The 18,672-nt window shown below is 47.5% G+C and overlaps 1 protein-coding gene across 1 annotated transcript in view; it reads right to left on the bottom strand.

The window, feature by feature from the left end:
* The window catches only part of CHSY3 (chondroitin sulfate synthase 3), a 589,492-nt gene extending 571,956 nt beyond the window's left edge, over nucleotides 1-17,536 (bottom strand). Inside the window, exon 1 of the mRNA XM_086961121.1 lies at nucleotides 16,163-17,536. Coding sequence (XP_086817247.1) covers nucleotides 16,163-16,835 — 673 coding nt within the window. The 5' untranslated portion in view covers nucleotides 16,836-17,536. The remainder of the gene's footprint in view (nucleotides 1-16,162) is intronic.
* Nucleotides 17,537-18,672: the final 1,136 nt, after the last annotated feature.

The raw sequence follows: 18,672 nt of genomic DNA, 5'->3' as shown, positions 1-18,672 counted from the left end.
TTTTAATTTCACTTGTTAGCTATTGAGGACTACTTATGCTTTCTTCTAATGCCCCTTCCAGCGGCGCCTTCTCTGCTAAGGCAAAGGAGTGTTGCCCCACTACACTAAAAGCAGTGCAAACAAAAAACAAAAATTTTTTAACAACGTAATGTTTTTAGCATTTTTTTTTCTGTGCAGGCTTAGGCGTAGGGCAGGGCTGGGCTGTCCAAAGAAGGGGGGGGGAGGGGGTTGGTGGGCACTCTATACCTGCGCACCATGCTTTGGCCGGCCGCCTTTCCAGGGCCAAACAGTCATGCGCAGTTGGTATGTTCTCCACCTGGCTGTATTGCACAGCCTTGGTGGAGAACATCACAGCCTTCCACTCCCTTTCTGGGAGCCGAACCACGGCGCTCAGACCCATCATGATGCAGCTCTCATGCTGGTGACAGGAGCTTTGTGATTGGCTAGGGGAGTCTGGGAGCCAGTGTGCTTCCTGCGTCGTCGCAAGAAGGTCAGAGGAGCGACAGCGGCAGTACCCAGGTAAGTGCAATTTTTTTCCAATTCTAACCCCCTACCTACCTCCCTCATTCGGTAGCAGCTTCCACTGGCACCTCCAACGATAATTATATTCTTGTTGGTCCCAATCCCCCATCTTCCCTCCTGCATGCTGTTACACTGAAGGTGTATTACCAAGGTATCTCTCCTTCTTAATCTGTTCATTTGTTGAAATATCTTTAACACAGAATAGTTTAAAAGTAAGGCTAATACGGCCTTTGCAGCAGTCTTGTAAAAAATATTTTGTGCAATTTTCTTGCATACAACATATTTCTAGGTGCATCTTTACAAACATCAATGTATTAGCATAACATCAAAAATCAGAAGCAATATTGGAGTATAAACTGTGTTCTTGAACACCCTCGCCCTTCTCCTTTTTCACACAAGAAGTACCATTAAACTATAAAAATCTGAACTAACGCAGCATTTTTTAAGCAAAAGGCTGACACAAAAAGAGAGCATTGACTGGGTGCACATAGTTTTAGAGGGCACTGACCCAGACATACTGAATCTACTGACAGATTTCACCAAGAACTTTAGCCTCACCTGCCGAAATATACACTTGGCGGGACTCCATTGCAAGCAATGAGAATATTCAGAAAAGACCACACTGAGATTGATAAGTCTTATTATTCTTTCAGACTTAGGGAGCTGCCTCAATTTCAAGCTTACATAAGACCAACCATGATTGGTGTATTATTATTCCCTGGACATGCCACCCTCCTGCTAATGTAGCCCACTTAGGACAGCTTGTTTAGCATGAACACCCTCACACGCATGCCGACAGCGTGAACTGCATGAGCTCATATATTTGCACCAACAAAACGATGCCTTCTTTGTGAGACTGCTTATGGTATGGGATTTATTACTGGATCATGTATTTGTGTTGAACAATGAGACTTAGGTGGGCTGCTTGTTGTATGTTGCCCTGAGACAAGCAGTCAAGGGCCCAGCGTACATTTCCAGTTGTGACTTTAACATTGTGACATAATGTACAGTTGTCACCCGTTTGGTTATCTTCAAATCAAATATGATTAATGTATTTGATGCGCAAGTAAAAGCCCAATGTATCTCTGATATGGTACTAAGGGCAAAATGGAAAGGAATCTGTAAGTGGAAAAGCTCATGAAACCTACTTAAGTTCATGAATTTCTTGCAAGCATACATCACAACATCTATTGTACTCAGTGTGGAAATACAAATATGACCGTGGTACTGTCTGGATACGTGCATATGGACGTCAATTCGAGGTAGCCAGAAGAAGTGGCAGCAGCTTTGCTGGGTTTGCTCTTTGGTGCGCCTGGCACTGCACTTTCCAACCCTGGTTATGAGGTCAGTGGTAGAATCAGAAGGCAAAGAGGTCTCTCATTTACTTTCTGTAATTCCCACTTCTCGCTGTTCCCCAGAAGCGAAGGAGCAATTGGGAGGCTATTGAGGGTCTAAAGAACGGACAATGGGTCAAGTCGGTCAATGTCCTCAGGCAGGCAAAGGGAGTGTGATCTCGCTTTTGCTGTCTTGATTTTTGGGGGAACTGATCCTCCTTGATGCTTACAGTACTGTGTACTCCGAGGGCCGCACCCGCAGCACATGGAACTGTGAGAACAGGCTGCTGCTGAAAAAAGATGCAAGCATCATACACATAGAAAGCCTTGACCACACAGCACAGATTGCTAGTTAAACGTAGATATGCTTCTTGACACCAGAAAGATGACAGACACATTGCATGAGCAAAGCAAAGCATATGTGCTATATGGACAGCAATGCACATAACACATGCTTTCATTGATGGACATCAGTCTGGTGGACAAGTTTCAGGTTGGCTCAACTGATTGTGCTGTTGTAGTGGCCTCACTTCGAACTTTCACACTTGCCTGCACATCACTAACACCTGATCAACAGGTTTGCGACTGAGAAAAAAAGCATGAGCAGTGTTGTGTGCAAACTATTGAGTAGTTATTCCTCGTATTCTTGCAAAGCATATATGGTTGTGGAGCGTTCTCCTTCAAGATAGGAAGACCAGTCACCGGTCACAAGAGCTTCCGCCTCGCAGTCATTAGAGCAGGCCTGATGTGACACTCGCCAACAGAACATCTCTGAAGGCTATTCCTTAATGTTCCCCAAAGCTCTGGTTCTACTGGTTCTAATGTCCGATGATAGCGCTTAGCTACCCCTGGGTGATAACGCGCTCTACAAGCTTATAATAACATAACATAACATAACATACTGGGCATGTGTGTAATCAGTAGCTCATCCGAGCCTACCTAGATGACAGTATGAAAAAAACAGCCTGTGTATTTCATTATACATCCTCTTTCAAGCGATCGGTGAAACCCTTTAGCGAGATGGTGGAGAGAGCACCTGCTTAGATTTCTGCACGATGTTCAAAGCAATGGGATTTAGAAATGATTATGAGAAAACAGCACTGCCAGAAGATCCTTGGGTCTGTATCCCCTGGTCAGAAATAATGATTAGCCAACAGTAAAAGACACACAAATCAATTTTAAATAAAATATGCTTATCACTCCTGAAATTATGTATTCCAGAGAGAACTTCAAGACAAAGCAAGGCTGGGAAAAGAACATAACTCAACCAGCTGGTGAATAATGAGATGGTTCCGCTCAGGGCGTAGAAATCAATGTAAATAAATGTATCATCCTCTTGGCCTGCATTACATACTTTACATATTTATTGTTTACGGACAAGAACAAATGGCAAAGTCTATTTGATTACTTGCAATATTGTACATAAAGTATACAGTACTAAATCAGAGTGTGACGGCAGAAAACTGTTTTTAAAAGTCAAAATAAGGAAAAGTGATTTTCTGAAGGAAAAGTGATTTTCTGAACCCTGTACTTGCGTCTCTACCTGCACTTCTTATTATGACAATTGCAGACGTTTTTCAGATCGAATTTAAGTGAAATTTCCTGTTAGACCAGGCACCTTTGGTGTGGTTTACCCTGACTTTTTTTGCCTCTACCTCCTGTATTTTTGACGCTGTGCTGGATTTCGTTTTTGTTGATTTAGATGCTTTGTGCACTTTGCCACTGCTAATCAGTGTCAAAGTGCAAGTGCTCCCTAAGTAAAGTGTTATTGTGATTGGTTATCCATGATTGGCATATTTGTATTACTAGGAAGTCCCTAGTAAAGTGCACTGAGTGTGCCAGGGCAGATGATTCAAATGCTATTAGTGGGCCTGCAGCACTGATTGTGCCACTCACATGAGTAGCCCTAAAATGGTGTCTCAGGCCTGCCACTGCGGTGCCTGGGTGCAGTTGCTAACTGCCCTTCCCTTTCTGTACACATTGGACACCCCTATAGAAGGCCCTAGGCACCCCCTGGACAGGGTGCAGTGTATATGAAGGGTAGAGCATGTACTGGTGTGTGTGACATGCTCTGGTAGTGAATTACAGCCATTTTCGTTTTTCACTATTGAGAGGGCTATCTTGCCCATAGGCTATAATTGGGGAATGCTAAGTATAATGTGTACCTGCATATCTTCCCATAGGAGCAAGAAAGAAAATTTAAGTCTGGTATCCTTGAGCTCAGAATTTAATAACACATCTTTTAGGAAGGATGGTTTTTAAATCCTGTGTTTGAGAACAGCATTTTTAGGAAGTGGCTGTTCTCTTGTCTAACCTTTCTGTGTGCCTTGGCCTGTTTGTGAATTGACTGTCTGGTTTGTGAGTGACAGGGGTTGGGGAGCCCCCCAGGAGGGTGGATGATTCAGCCCTAGGCTGAATGACTGCATCTGCATCTTGAGTGGTGGGAGGGATAGCACCTGGACCTGAATAGGGCTGTGCCTGCCTTCCACAATGCTGGCTCCACCTCCTGCTGGTCGACTCACGACCCTGCCCCTCTCTCTGAAAGGAGAGGAGAAGACAGAAAAACAAAGTGCTCAGGAACTGCCCAGAACTGGTTCTGACCAAGCCAATGCCTCTCTGCCTCTAGAGAACAAATGAAAGACTGGTATAAAAAGGGCTACCCAGACTACAGAAAATTAGATATCCTGGAATCAAGAAGGAACCTCTGCCAAGGAGAAAGCTGGAAGACTGAAGAGAAAGGACTGTCCTGCTGTGTGCCGGTGAACTGACCTGAAATAGCTTTACTGCCAAGGAGAGGGGAAGGACTTTGCTTTGTGCTGTGTCCCCTTGCTTGAAGAGATCTCTAAGGGCCTGAGGAGAGCTGGTCTCCTGTTAAGAAGTCCCAGGAACAAAAGGACTCCACCCCCAGTTTCCTCTGAACTCTGCTGAGTGAGTTCTGCCCTTCCTAGAGTCCTTGATCAAATTGAGGGGCCTCTGGAGGTTGTTGCCTGCTGTTTGGGAAGCTGGACAAGGAGAAAAGAAGAAGATCTGCAATTTTCACGCATCGCTCGCTAGCGGAGCGCATCCCCGACAGTGCGAGGAAATTCCTGCCGCCGCGAAGATCGAGATCGTCGCAGCGCCTGTTGTCGCTGCAAGAACTGACGCATCGTTCGCTTGCAGAACGCATCGCCCCAGTGCAGGAAGTTTCCTAACACTGTGAGTATCGTCGCAGAGCCTCTCATCCTGGGTGAGATCGCCGCACCGCTTGCGTGCGGACTGCATCACGTCACTGCGAATATCGTCGCAGAGCCATCGCATCGAGGGGCCGCAAAAGGAGAAGATCGCCGCTGCGCATCGCCGCCATACCTGAGATCGTCACCGTCCCAAAGATCGTCGCAGCGTGCCGGTGCGAGACGCTTCCTACCAAACCAGAGTCCGTACAAGGTATCGCATCCTCCCCATAGAGACTGGATTTATCACAACACGCCCGCTGCGTCCAGCGGGGCTGTCGCATCGCCTCCCCAGGGTCTCAGGAGTGACGCATCGCTTGTTTTTCCAATGCTGCAGCTTCTATTTGGAATTTTGTCGCATCTACAGGTACTTTGGGCTAAAAGTGACGCAACTGTGGATTATTTTGACGCAAACCCTAGAACTCTTTGAAAATCATATTCATGAACTGTGTATGTAGATTTTTGTCGTTTTGGTCTTGTGTAGTTTAGATAAAGATACTTTATTTTTCTAACCTGGTGTGGAGTCCATTTGTGGTGTGTGTTTTCACTGTGTTACTGTGAGTGTTGGTACAAATACTTTACACATTGCCTTTGATAAGCCTGTCTGCTCGTGCCAAGCTACCAAGGGGGTGAGCAGGGGTTATCTAAAGAGTGTATCTCGCTTACCCTGACTAGAAGCAAGGGTCCCAATTTGGACATTGGTACTTACCTCTGCCAACTAGAGACCCCCAGATCTAACATGTCCCCTTTTCGGTTAACATTTAGTGGCCATTTAACTACATTTGCATAAAGGTATAGGCATTCCACTATTCCATGTTGCCTGGCCTCCTTACTTTTTAAGTCTGGCTAAGCATCCCTGCAATTAGCATTACATTAACTCAGTCCTTCGCAGGGACACTTTTACCATACCTAAAATGTCATTTGTTATTTGGGGTTTTAAGTAAATCAAGGGTTTAGCACTCGGTTGATAGAAATATTCGACACTCTGGTGTTGTTTATGCAGGCAGTGTCCAGCACACTATGGTCAATTCCAACAAGGCAGAAAAATGAAGGGCAGTTCCCTGATGAGCAGGTTATCAGATTGCTTTAGTCTATTGACCGAACAATCAGTCCTTGCAAGTGCTGTCTGTATCTCGTTAAAAGCACAATCAAATTAAATGTTAATGCGTCAAGAACAAAACCACAATTGTTGTCTCAATCGCTCAGAAAAAGCTGCAAATCAACAGAAAAGGCGAAATAGGATTACGCTTTTGAGACAACGGTAAGAGTGGCATAATTTAATTTAAATTTTACAAAAATAAAAGCAAAAAACAGCTACCATAACATTGTGGAGTAAGATACCATTAGAAAGTAAAAGAATACATTCAAAAATGATACACGTGGTCCAATACCTAAATACTGGCAAGACAAAATAAACCATAATTGACCCATGTAAGTAAATCAGACCATCAGAAACTATAATAATAACAATACTTTGACCTACATTGGAGGCAGGTCTGTGTCAACCAAGCAACCGCAAGGGTTAACATAGTTCATGCAAAGTACACTATATGACCTTCAAAAAACAATAAACTCCCAGTAATTGAAGCCCAACAGTATAGCCACAAACATGCTTTAGACTACTCTAGAGAACAGTATGCTCACACACCTTGTACCATATATGGACACTGGTGCCCAGCTATCACTACTTCCGATAGTACATGGTCAACAATTAACACCAAAATATAAACCCAAACAGCTACACTGAAAAACAGTACTCGCCTAAAGAAGTGGTAAAATCAATGCCCACACACTTTCATTACACTGCCAGTACAGAAAAAGCATTCACCTTGGTCACAACCAACACTGCCAGCCACGTGCTGGTGGCGAAGCTGTGAACAACTCTAAAAGCAGCTGCGAGTCACTGCCGAAATCATGGGAGAGAACTGCATGTTATAATAACAATGGCTGAGCACAACACACATATTATCAGGTTTATATTATGCTCAAGAATGCCTCTCTGACACTTCTTGCCTCTTGAAATGTAACATGATGAATCTGACCAGACAAAAAGCTTTTTGTTCTGTTTTTTCATGGATTGGTCAAATTTGCCAGAGCTGGCATGATAAATGTATTTTCTGACGTAAATATTCTGCAAATGTGTTTTTTTCAGAGCTGTCATACCGGGGTGTGGAAAACTACCCACGATCTCCAGCCATCTATCTTTCAACCTATACCTGTCTCTTCTTCCCAGACTTACTCTCATATTAGTGGGATGCCTATCCTCTCTCCACGGTTTTGGCCTTCTATATTTCCCCCTTATCCGTCTTTCCGGCCGGCGATTCTAGAACACCTCTTTCTTATTCCTTTCACCATTGCTTTCTTTTCCACTATTCCATGTTGCCTGGTCTCCTTACTTTTGAAGTCTAGCTCAGTATCCGTGCAATTAATGTCCACCAATATCAACCAACAACAGCCACTAATTTCTGTATGAATCAGCCACAGAAGATGAAAATTGCCCCACAATAGTTATTTCAACACCACACACACCTCGCTGTAAACACTGTTGCTCCTTGGCAGCAGAAAGGAAGACAAAGCAGCTGACAAAGTGGAGGAAGGTCCATCTGACTACCAAGATACCCGTCTTAAACTCATGCAATACGCTCTCTTCAGGAGTACACCCATGCAAGTCCCAAGGGATTCCATTGGATAAATGCAATAATGGCATATTAAACATCCTGGTTGTTCTAACATGCAAGGTGCATCTATGAGACAGAAAAGGAATGCCCCAAAAATACAGATCACCATAACTAACCCATGCTGGACACCTGCTCCGCTGCCCAGTGTGAAACAAGACAGCCTGGTCAATGATTTCATATACAACAGTATCATTAATAAGTCTTGAAACTATGCTGAGAAATGCAGGCACTTCCGAGAGCAGCAAAGCACTAGCACTGAACCTGAGTAGGATTGACAAAAAAGCTTGACATCTCCCGACATCTCAACAGCCGAAGGGCATAAGGGGGAACCTCCACATACAACGGCATATGATGACCTCCTACAATGTATCTCACTAAGATGTCATAGTAATTCTACAAGCAGTGACGGCCTAATGACTGCACCCACAAAGGCCAATGGGACCAGACTAAACAAGTGCAGCACCTGTACCATTCTGGCAGCCTTCTAGAAACCACACCGGAAAATGTACAATTCATTCTGTGAAATAGTGCAATGCAGCTAAACTGTGCCACGATTAAAGAGAAGACATTGCCAGAGTTGACTATCAGTAAATATAAGGACTTAGAAGACACATTGGAGGTGTACCATACACGCCAAATAATATGACAGAATGGGACGATGTCTTGGCATCTAGGCTCACGCAGGGATTGAAGATATTGTTAGACCTGAAAGCTGAAGAAAATAAGTCTATACACTGATCACAACACAAATAATTCTCATACAAAAGGGGATTTGAACAATGGGAGCTAAATAGGGAGCTCGTCATCAGCATCGAAGGGGTTAAGGTACATAGTAGGTAGATGTGTAGAAGTATATACTGATTAGGTAGGTGGGTATATGAGTCACTGAGAAATCTTGGAATGGTGACTTCCCATTCCCCAGGACAAATGGTTGGTACAGTATTATACACACACACAAAAACTATCTGTACAGTTGTTCAGTGGTTGTGATGTAATTCATTCTGCTGTTTTATAGGGGTCATTGTCCTGTGGTTGTGATGTAATTCATTCGGCTGTTTTATAGGGGTCATTGTCCTACTGTTCCAAGCCTTCCTAGAAATAAACCCCATAATAAACTACAAATTGCCCTACAACAACTGAGAAGTTAAGAGTTGGGTCCCTCTGCTGAAAAGACAACACGATTAGTGTAAGCTACCTCCTTAAACAAGAGTGTTGTTAAAATTAGTTAGAAGTTGAGGTTCAGCTTTGGAAGAAGTACTTACATGGCACACAAAGTGAATCGAGGATCCGATAACCCCCTGAGACACTTCCATCAGTCAAAGCTTGGAATGAACTTTTAATAACAACAAACTCTTAATGACAACATCTCTGATGCAACTGTTATAAGCATGAGCAGCAGGCTGTTGAGACTGAACCCAAACTAGCCCACTTTCTCAGTGCATCAGGCACTAACACCAGTCAAGGGTTACCCTTTCTACCTTAGGAGGCTTGAGCAGAACAGAGATGTGAGGGACACGTATCAGACACAACAGCGCAAATGGCAGCACTGGTGTGCCCTCAGTCCTCCCTTCCCCTCCATATAAACAAGTAGGAAGAAGATGTGTTGAAACCCTACGCTTACTATAGAAAAATGGTCCGAAAGATGATTTCACCAAAATCGCATTCGAAATGAGGGATCTTACCATAAATTTGCTGAGCAACACTGTGAATTACATAGACTTGACAGGGCTATGTCTTTCTGTCATCAAGCACAACAGTGCTGCAGCCATGAAAGCGGCACCACGCGCTCCACAAAAGAACCAATCACATTGCATGGATTGCAGATCATGGCCTGAGGCGCCGAGCATCCTCATGTTTCGGGAAGCACGTGTTCTGACGCCATAAAAGGTGTAACAGACAAGTCCCTGCTATCACACCGGCAAGTGTCTGTGATGATGAGCCCTGAGGAAGAGAAATGCTCGGCTGTGCGGGGTGACATGCCAGTAAAGTGTATCGTAAAGGAAGGTTGCTTCAGAGGGCGCAGCCCCGGCCTGCTTGTGAAATATTATTTCCAGCACACATTCCTCACTGCACTTAGCACAATCAAAACTATTGATTTTTGCAGGAAAAGACCGGGCGACCTTGGTTCATGAATACTAAAGAGCTTTGGCTGCTACGGCCAACTCCCTTCCCTGCGAGCATCTTACAGGCAAGATTTAGTAGGGGGCCGCAGTGTGGAGGGACACGTCCACGTGACACCCAACACCCAGCTAAGGAAGGGACTGCTGGGCATTCCGCCAATCGCGGAAATGACGCCCAGAGCGCAAATTGAGTTAAAAGACCTTGGACGTCTATCCGGCAAACCATGTGTGACATGCGCTGGGCTCCAATGTCCAGTAAACCATGTGTGACGTGCACTGGGCTCATGTATGACAATGACACGAACTGGGCTCTCATGTCCTGCAAACCATGTGTGGCATGCACTGGCATGCACTGGGCTACCCTGTCCAGCAAACCATGTGTGGCATGCACAGGTCTCCAATGTCCAGCAAACCATGTGTGACATGCACTGGGCTCCAATGTCCTGCAAACCATGTAAGGCATGCACAGGTCTTCAATGTCCAGCAAACCATGTGTGACATGCACTGGGCTCCAATGTCCTGCAAACCATGTAGGGCATGCACAGCAGGGGCGGCTGGTGACATTTGAAAGTGGTGAGGCGTAAACTAATTTGCATATTGCACCGCAGCGAGCGAGCCCGAACCACCTTGCATCCATCCATACATCATTCATGCATCCACCCATCCATCCACCCACCCACCCATCCTGCATCCATACATCATTCATTCATGCATCCACCCATCCATCAATCATGCATCCACCCATCATGCATGCATCCATGCATCCATCCATGCATCATTCATGCATCCACCCATCCATCCACCCACCCACCCATCCTGCATCCATACATCATTCATTCATGCATCCACCCATCCATCCATCATGCATCCACCCATCATGCATGCATCCATGCATCCATCCATACATCATTCATACATCCACCCATCCATCCACCCACCCACCCATCCTGCATCCATACATCATTCATTCATGCATCCACCCATCATGCATCCACTCATCATGCATGCATCCATGCATCCATCCATAAATCATTCATGCATCCACCCATCCATCCACCCACCCATTCTGCATCCATACATCATTCATTCATGCATCCACCCATCCATCCATCATGCATCCACCCATCATGCATGCATCCATGCATCCATCCATACATCATTCATGCATCCACCCATCCATCCACCCACCCACCCATCCTGCATCCATACATCATTCATTCATCAGTTATGTGACCTGCAGGTTACAGAAAGATCACTGCTGTAGGTACATTACTCCCTGATCTATCTAGCTGATATTCAAACCTGAGTCCGCCAATCCCGAATACACATTAGTACAGCTCAGACCTTATATTCTAGAGTGTCACAGTCATTTGTGTATTGTTCTAGATACTTTTAAATTTGTGACTATGTACAGGAACAACTATTGCCAGGGTGACTTTAAATATGCGGCAAGGGAGGACTAAATTATGTAGCAAGAAATGGCAAATTATGTGCCATAATGGATGTCATTTTGTGATAGTATTAATGCATCATGTGTCATTTTAACACTTGTTAACACAGTCGGGCGTAGGTTTCAACATTATTAGTACCAGTGTAACACAGAATGATAACAACAAGTCCGGGTCCGCACCTCCTCTTCTCCTCAACCCCTTGGCACCTTCACGTCGTCGAATGGCACTGGCAGCCCCTTGCAGCCAATCCTGGCATTGCAGGGGCACAGGTTACTCTACGCCCACAGCACGCCCATTAGGAGACCGAAGGGCTCCTAATGGGCATGCGCAAAACAGCACGAACACAAGTGCGCATGCGTGGGCACGGGTAAAAAATTCACCCTCCGTCCCCACGCATGCGCACTCGTGTTGCTGCCTGCCTGGTGACAATCATGTCAATCAACATGACGCCTCCCGACGTCCTGCTGACTGGCATGCATTGTCAGTTCTCCCTCGGTGTCTCCTGCGGGCGGCTGCGGGCGGGGGTGCTACGCCCCCACGCCCCTATGGACGCACTGCGCCTGATGCACAGGTCTTCAATGTTCAGCAAACCATGTGGGACATGCACTGGGCCCAATGACATGCAAACCATGTGTGACATGCACTAGTCTCCAATGTCCGGCAAACTTTATGTGACATGCACTGGTCTCCAATGTCCGGAAAAACATGTATGACAATGACATGAACTGGGCTCTAATGTCCTGCAAACTATGTGCGACATGCACTGGGCTCCACTGTCCGGCAAACCGTGTGTGACATGTACAGGTCTCCAATGTCCGACAAACCATGTGTGACATGCACTGGTCTCCAATGTCCAGCAAACCATGTGTGAATGCACTGGGCTCCAATGTCCACCAAACCATGTGTGACATGCACTGGTCTCCAATGTCAGACACACAATGTATGGCAATGACATGCACTGGTCTCCAATGTCCGGCAAACCATATGTGACATGCACTGGTCTCCAATGTCAGACACACAATGTATGGCAATGACATGCACTGGTCTCCAATGTCCGGAAAACCATGTGTGACATGCACTGGTCTCCAATGTCCGGCAAACCATGTGTGACATGCACTGGGCGCCAATGTCCGGCAAACCATGTGTGACATGCACTGGGCTCCAATGTCCAGCAAACCATGTATGACATGCACTGGGCTCCAATGTCCAACATACCATGTGTGACATGCACTGGGCTCTAATGTCCTGCAAACCATGTGTGACATGCACTGGTCTCCAATGTCAGACACACAATGTAAGGCAATGACATGCACTGGTCTCCAATGTCCGGCAAACCATGTGTGACATGCACTGGTCTCCAATGTCCGGCAAACCATGTGTGACATGCACTGGGCTCCAATGTCCGGCAAACCATGTGTGACATGCACTGGGCTCCAATGTCCAGCAAACCATGTATGGCATGCACTGGGCTCCAATGTCCAACATACCATGTGTGACATGCACTGGGCTCTAATGTCCTGCAAACCATGTGTGACATGCACTGGGCTCCAATGTCCAGCAAACCATGTATGACATGCACTGGGCTCCAATGTCCAACATACCATGTGTGACATGCACAGGGCTCTAATGTCCTGCAAACCATGTGTGACATGCACTGGGATCCAATGTCCAGCAAACCATGTATGACATGCACTGGGCTCCAATGTCCAACATACCATGTGTGACATGCACTGGGCTCTAATGTCCTGCAAACCATGTGTGACATGCCCTGGTCTCCAATGTCAGACACACAATGTAAGGCAATGACATGCACTGGTCTCCAATGTCCGGCAAACCATGTGTGACATGCACTGGGATCCAATGTCCAGCAAACCATGTATGACATGCACTGGGCTCCAATGTCCAACATACCATGTGTGACATGCAGTGGGCTCTAATGTCCTGCAAACCATGTGTGACATGTACTGGTCTCCAATGTCAGACACACAATGTAAGGCAATGACATGTACTGGGCTCTAATGTCCTGCAAACCATGTGTGACATGCACTGGGATCCAATGTCCAGCAAACCATGTATGACATGCACTGGGCTCCAATTTCCAACATACCATGTGTGACATGCTTTGGGCTCCAATATCCGGCAAACAATGTATGACATGCACTGGGCTCTAATGTCTGGCACCAGGTATAATATGTACTGGCCTCTAATATCCTGCAAATCATGTATGACATGGACAGGCCTCTAATGTCCGGCAAACCATGTGTGACATGCACTGGGATCCAATGTCCAGCAAACCATGTATGACATGCACTGGGCTCCAATGTCCAACATACCATGTGTGACATGCACTGGGCTCTAATGTCCTGCAAACCATGTGTGACATGCACTGGTCTCCAATGTCAGACACACAATGTAAGGCAATGACATGCACTGGTCTCCAATGTCCGGCAAACCATGTGTGACATGCACTGGGATCCAATGTCCAGCAAACCATGTATGACATACACTGGGCTCCAATGTCCAACATACCATGTGTGACATGCACTGGGCTCTAATGTCCTGCAAACCATGTGTGACATGCACTGGTCTCCAATGTCAGACACACAATGTAAGGCAATGACATGTACTGGGCTCTAATGTCCTGCAAACCATGTGTGACATGCACTGGGATCCAATGTCCAGCAAACCATGTATGACATGCACTGGGCTCCAATTTCCAACATACCATGTGTGACATGCTTTGGGCTCCAATATCCGGCAAACAATGTATGACATGCACTGGGCTCTAATGTCTGGCACCAGGTATAATATGTACTGGCCTCTAATATCCTGCAAATCATGTATGACATGGACAGGCCTCTAATGTCCGGCAAACCATGTATGACATGCACTGGGCTCCAATGTCCGGTTAACCATGCGTGACATGGACTCAGCTCTGATGTCAGGGAAACAAAGTGTGACACGCAATGGGTTGTAAAGTTCGGGAAAACATTCATAGCATGCACTGTAGTATAATGTCAATCAGACTCACTGTAGCATGCACCGGGCTCCAGCTCCCAGTAAATCATCTCTAGCATGCACTGGACTCTAAAATCTTGTGCCCAAAGTGTCTGCAGTCATACCAGTTTGAGGATTCATTTCTCTAGCTTTGGGGTAACTCCCCTAATTCCCTATAATTCAAACTATTTGATTTAGGTCAGCTGGCCTGAGACCAGGTCCGAAAAGCAGCTCTTAAAAACACTGAGCAGTCATCTTGTTGGAAAAGCTTTTCACGCGGCAACCAAGCGAGTGCGCCATCCACTTTTCTCAGGTCCTCCTGACCACGGTCATCCATGTTTACTTTTTAGGTTCATAAATAGATAATTATGGGCGTACATAGCCTAACGTAGAACATGTGGGGTTGTATGTTATATACAATGATACAGGTGAGCGGGCTGAGGGACAGCACAGGCATCAGACTCATTCAGACCTGTGCCATTCTTCAGGATATAAGTTATGTCTCACATATACGTAAACGATTAATACTGTGTCTAACCAAGCGTGTGCAGTCCATGCCTTGTTACGCTTGCAGTATAGCTTTCTTGTGCAACGTATAAAGGGATGGTGGTGGGTACGAGGCATGCCGGGTCAGGGGGCCTTGAGAGCAGAGCTAGCATGGCCACGTATTCCATTAGTGACGAAATAAAAGTGAGGGCAGCCAAGCCAGCCCTTCGGGCACAGTGTGTGTGATTGCTGTGCGTGATGCGATGTCTGGCGGTCAAGTGTTTCACCCTTAAACACCTTCCAGACGGCGTGGCCGAGACGGCTGCCACTGCGGTGACCCAAGGCTACGCGCCGTCAGAGGCCTGTCAATCACCTCAGCGCCTCCTCTGTCCCACACGTGGACAACACGATCTGCTCTTCCAATGGGGGCTCCTCTGACACGGGCCACCAAGCAGGAGAAAGCCCGGGAGCCTGCCCCGAGGCAAAGTAGTCGGCGCGAGACAGAAAACGTAACGGCGACGAACACTGTGCAGCTCTTTGTAAGCTCCCGCCTCCCCTCCTCTCCCACTGGACATACTGTAAACTGTTGGCAGGCTCCGTAGGGGCGTGTGGATACAGTCCATAGTGTCTGTGTGTACATCATTCCGTAAACACATCACAGCCAAATTCAGGGACTGGATGCGTTCCATACAGGGAATGTTAGGAAAAGGAAACCTTTGTACATTAACATTATTACGGTATGGCCACGAAGGCGATGGGGGAGGGGTGCAGGTGAGACAGGGTCAGAGTACTGAATGAGCGGGTACTAAGGATAGAAGTGTGGCATGAAATGAAAAAAACACTGAACCGGGAACGTGCAAAAGAAAGAAACGAAAGTAGATAGGAAAAGAAGGGAAGGTTAAAAAAAGGAAATAATAAAAGAGCAAACATGTAAATAAAGCAATACAATATACAGAAGCAGAGAGAGTATACCGAAAATTGAGCAAGCGGGTAACAAATTGTAGTGGAAAACTAAGAGCTGGGATTGGAAATGTGATGGAAGTGAAGTGAGATGGTGAAGAAAGACAGGGAGTGTCTAAAAAGAAGGAAAGAGAGGGGGGGAAGGAAAAATTGAGAGTGCGAAAAAAGTGAACTTGGGGGGGGCAAAAAAGTGAAGAAGAATAGGATGGGGGAACTGAAAAAAATGAAGTGGCAAGACGGAGCACAGAGTGAGAGGCAGATAAAGAGTCATACTTTGCCTGTTCTGATGTGGCAGGGCAGGTATCCTGCACAACCCTTAAACGACCCCCCCCCCCCCCCACCTCTGCTTGCCCCCCCCCCCCCCCCCCCCCACAGCAAGACAGGCACCAAGCACACATGCATCACCTTTGATGTAGACGTCGTCGTCCGCCCGCATGAACCACTCATACTTGTCCAGGTAGTGGTCGTGCATATACTTGATCATCATGAAGGACTTTTTCTGAGGCGGGTACGAGTCGTCCACTCCGGGCAGGGAGATGACGGGCAGTGGCTCGGACAGTGTGAGGTCACCAGAGCCCTGGCTAGAAAAAAACTCCACCCGGCCCGGGATGTAGGGTGCCCAGGTGCGGTAGGCGGCCCGGGCCCGCGTGTCCAGGTACTTCTGGGCTGTCATGACGCCCACGTAGAGGAAGTTCAGGTGCTTGTCCCGTGGCGCCCCGAAGTCGCCGCTGCCTGTGTGGGCGCTTTGCGCCCGGGTGCTGCTGCTGTTGTTGCCCTGTTTGCTCTCGTCCTCCTCCTCGTCCTCGGGCTCCTGTCCGTAGACAGGGCTCACACTGGGCACCGGGCCCTTGCCCTTTCTGGGAGGCACTCTGCTGCTGGGGCCACCGGGAGCCACCGGCTCTAGGGCCCTCCCAACCCCCATCTCTCCGGGGCGTCCGTAGTAGGAGCAGGGGCTGGAGCGCCGCTTCCTCTCGCTCATCTCGGCCACTTTGGGGGCGATGAGCCAGGAGGCGGCCGTGAAGCCCAGGATAAGTCCCACCACCACACTCATCCAGGGTCTCCTGGACCTCACAGCCATGACTTGCGGATGGACTCCAAATACGCAGCGGTCCTCAAAAAAAGGCAAAAGGAAAAAAAATGAAGAAATCACTGGAATCCCGGGATAGACTCGTCCTGCGGGGCCCGCTGAGCCCTCCGGTGCGGCTCCAGCGATGCCCGGGCGCTCCGCTACAAGTTAAAGTTGCGCGTGGCAGAGGGAGATAGGGGATGCGGGGGGTGCCGCCTGCCCTTGCAGTCTCTCATCCCTTGGCACGCAGCCTTCTGCCTGCCGCTCTCCTCCCTCACCGGCACGGTGCTCCGGTCCCTCCGGCCTACCGGCAGCAGCCCCAGCCCCGCTAGCATCCCTACTCCCCTGTCCGCGGTGTGCCACCTCTAGCCAGCTCTGTACCGCAGACTGACTCCTGCATCAGCCGGCTGGCAGGCAGGCACAGCGCTCCTCCTCCTGCTGCCGCGATCCGCGCTCAGTCTCCGGAAGGAAAGACTTTTCTTCAAGGACCGCCCCGCCTCTCCCTGCTCAGGCAGCTCTCGCCGCTCCTGTCTATCTCCGTCAGTGGAGGGTCGCAGCGTCCCGGGGTCTGCGCGCTGCTGGGGGCACTCGGCACACCGTTGCCTGAATGGCAGGAGTGTGCCGGGGTAGGTCCAGGGACAAGGCGGTGGGCGGTCCTACACAGAGCCCCTACCGGCAGAATAACTGCACGCAGAGACAAGTCGTAGGAGGGGGGGAGGCGATTAACTCCAACATCTACTGTACATCTGCAGAGCGTGGCGTCTGGGAGCAATTGGAAGGCAGCGGTGGAAACTGTTACTGGCTCAGCGGGGCAGCCAGGGAAGCACTCTGCACCGAGGACCTGGGGAGGCGCCTGTCCGCTGGCTAAGTTTCATCATCCTTCCCAAAGGAGCGCGGGGCAGATGTGCGCTGCAGAGCCACACACACGACGTGGTACTGAGTACAGCGCCAGCACGGTGCCACCAGGACAGCTAGGGACCATAAACTACTGCATACGGCAGCACACACACCTCATCACCTTTTCTAGGAATCATACAACATTTCTAGTCACCAAATCTTGCAAAAAAATATTTGAGCTCATTCAAGCTTCTGAAAGAGCGCACAAAGACTGCTTTGTAAAGATGTAGTCATATGCTTTGACGCGGGTTTCAAAGTTCGACCGAATACTACTTCGTTTGATTATTGCTAGCTGCGCCCCTCAGACCTGACACTTTCATAATGCCACTTTTTTGGAGAGAAAGCAAAACAATCGTGACTAATATTGAATTCGAAATGAGCAGAAACCTAGAATTGAACTGCGCATGGGGCCAATTCAATCGGACGTTTCCTGTTGCTGGTCTTTATTTAGTCACAAACAGGCCTGGTCTAGAAGGGTATCCAGCTGTACCCCTGCACTGTCAATCCTATTCCTCCCTATCGGTTTGTCATACTTTTTCGATTAACTGTTTTTGGCTTAATCATTTCTTCTGTGATGAGTTTGTGTGCATTCCTTTTCAGGAGAACGTTTTTTTAATGTGAATTCCCCATGATTTTCATGCCACTCCAATCTTACATCTTGACTTATAGTCTCACGAATGGTCTAGTCTAGTGTTTGGTACGATATTTATCACACCTGATACAATTTGATTCCATGGCAGCCCTTACTACAAGTGGCCTGCATTTTGGTGCAATCATTATTCCAGCTGATACAAAATGACACTGATGGGTTTGGAATTTATCAGGAGAAATTTCTGGCTGCGATAAATATTGGAACTCTTCTAATTTCGATCTCTGCTCAGATAGGTGTTTGCACATGGATTGCAATTTACAGACTCACTATTAATGAGATCCTGCTGGTATTTATTGAGTG

The sequence above is a fragment of the Lissotriton vulgaris genome, chromosome 3_1 (genome assembly GCF_964263255.1).
Source record: "Lissotriton vulgaris chromosome 3_1, aLisVul1.2, whole genome shotgun sequence".
Lineage (NCBI taxonomy): Eukaryota > Metazoa > Chordata > Amphibia > Caudata > Salamandridae > Lissotriton > Lissotriton vulgaris.
The sequence above is the reverse complement of the archived record's forward strand: the minus strand, read 5'-3'. Positions and strand labels throughout refer to the sequence as shown.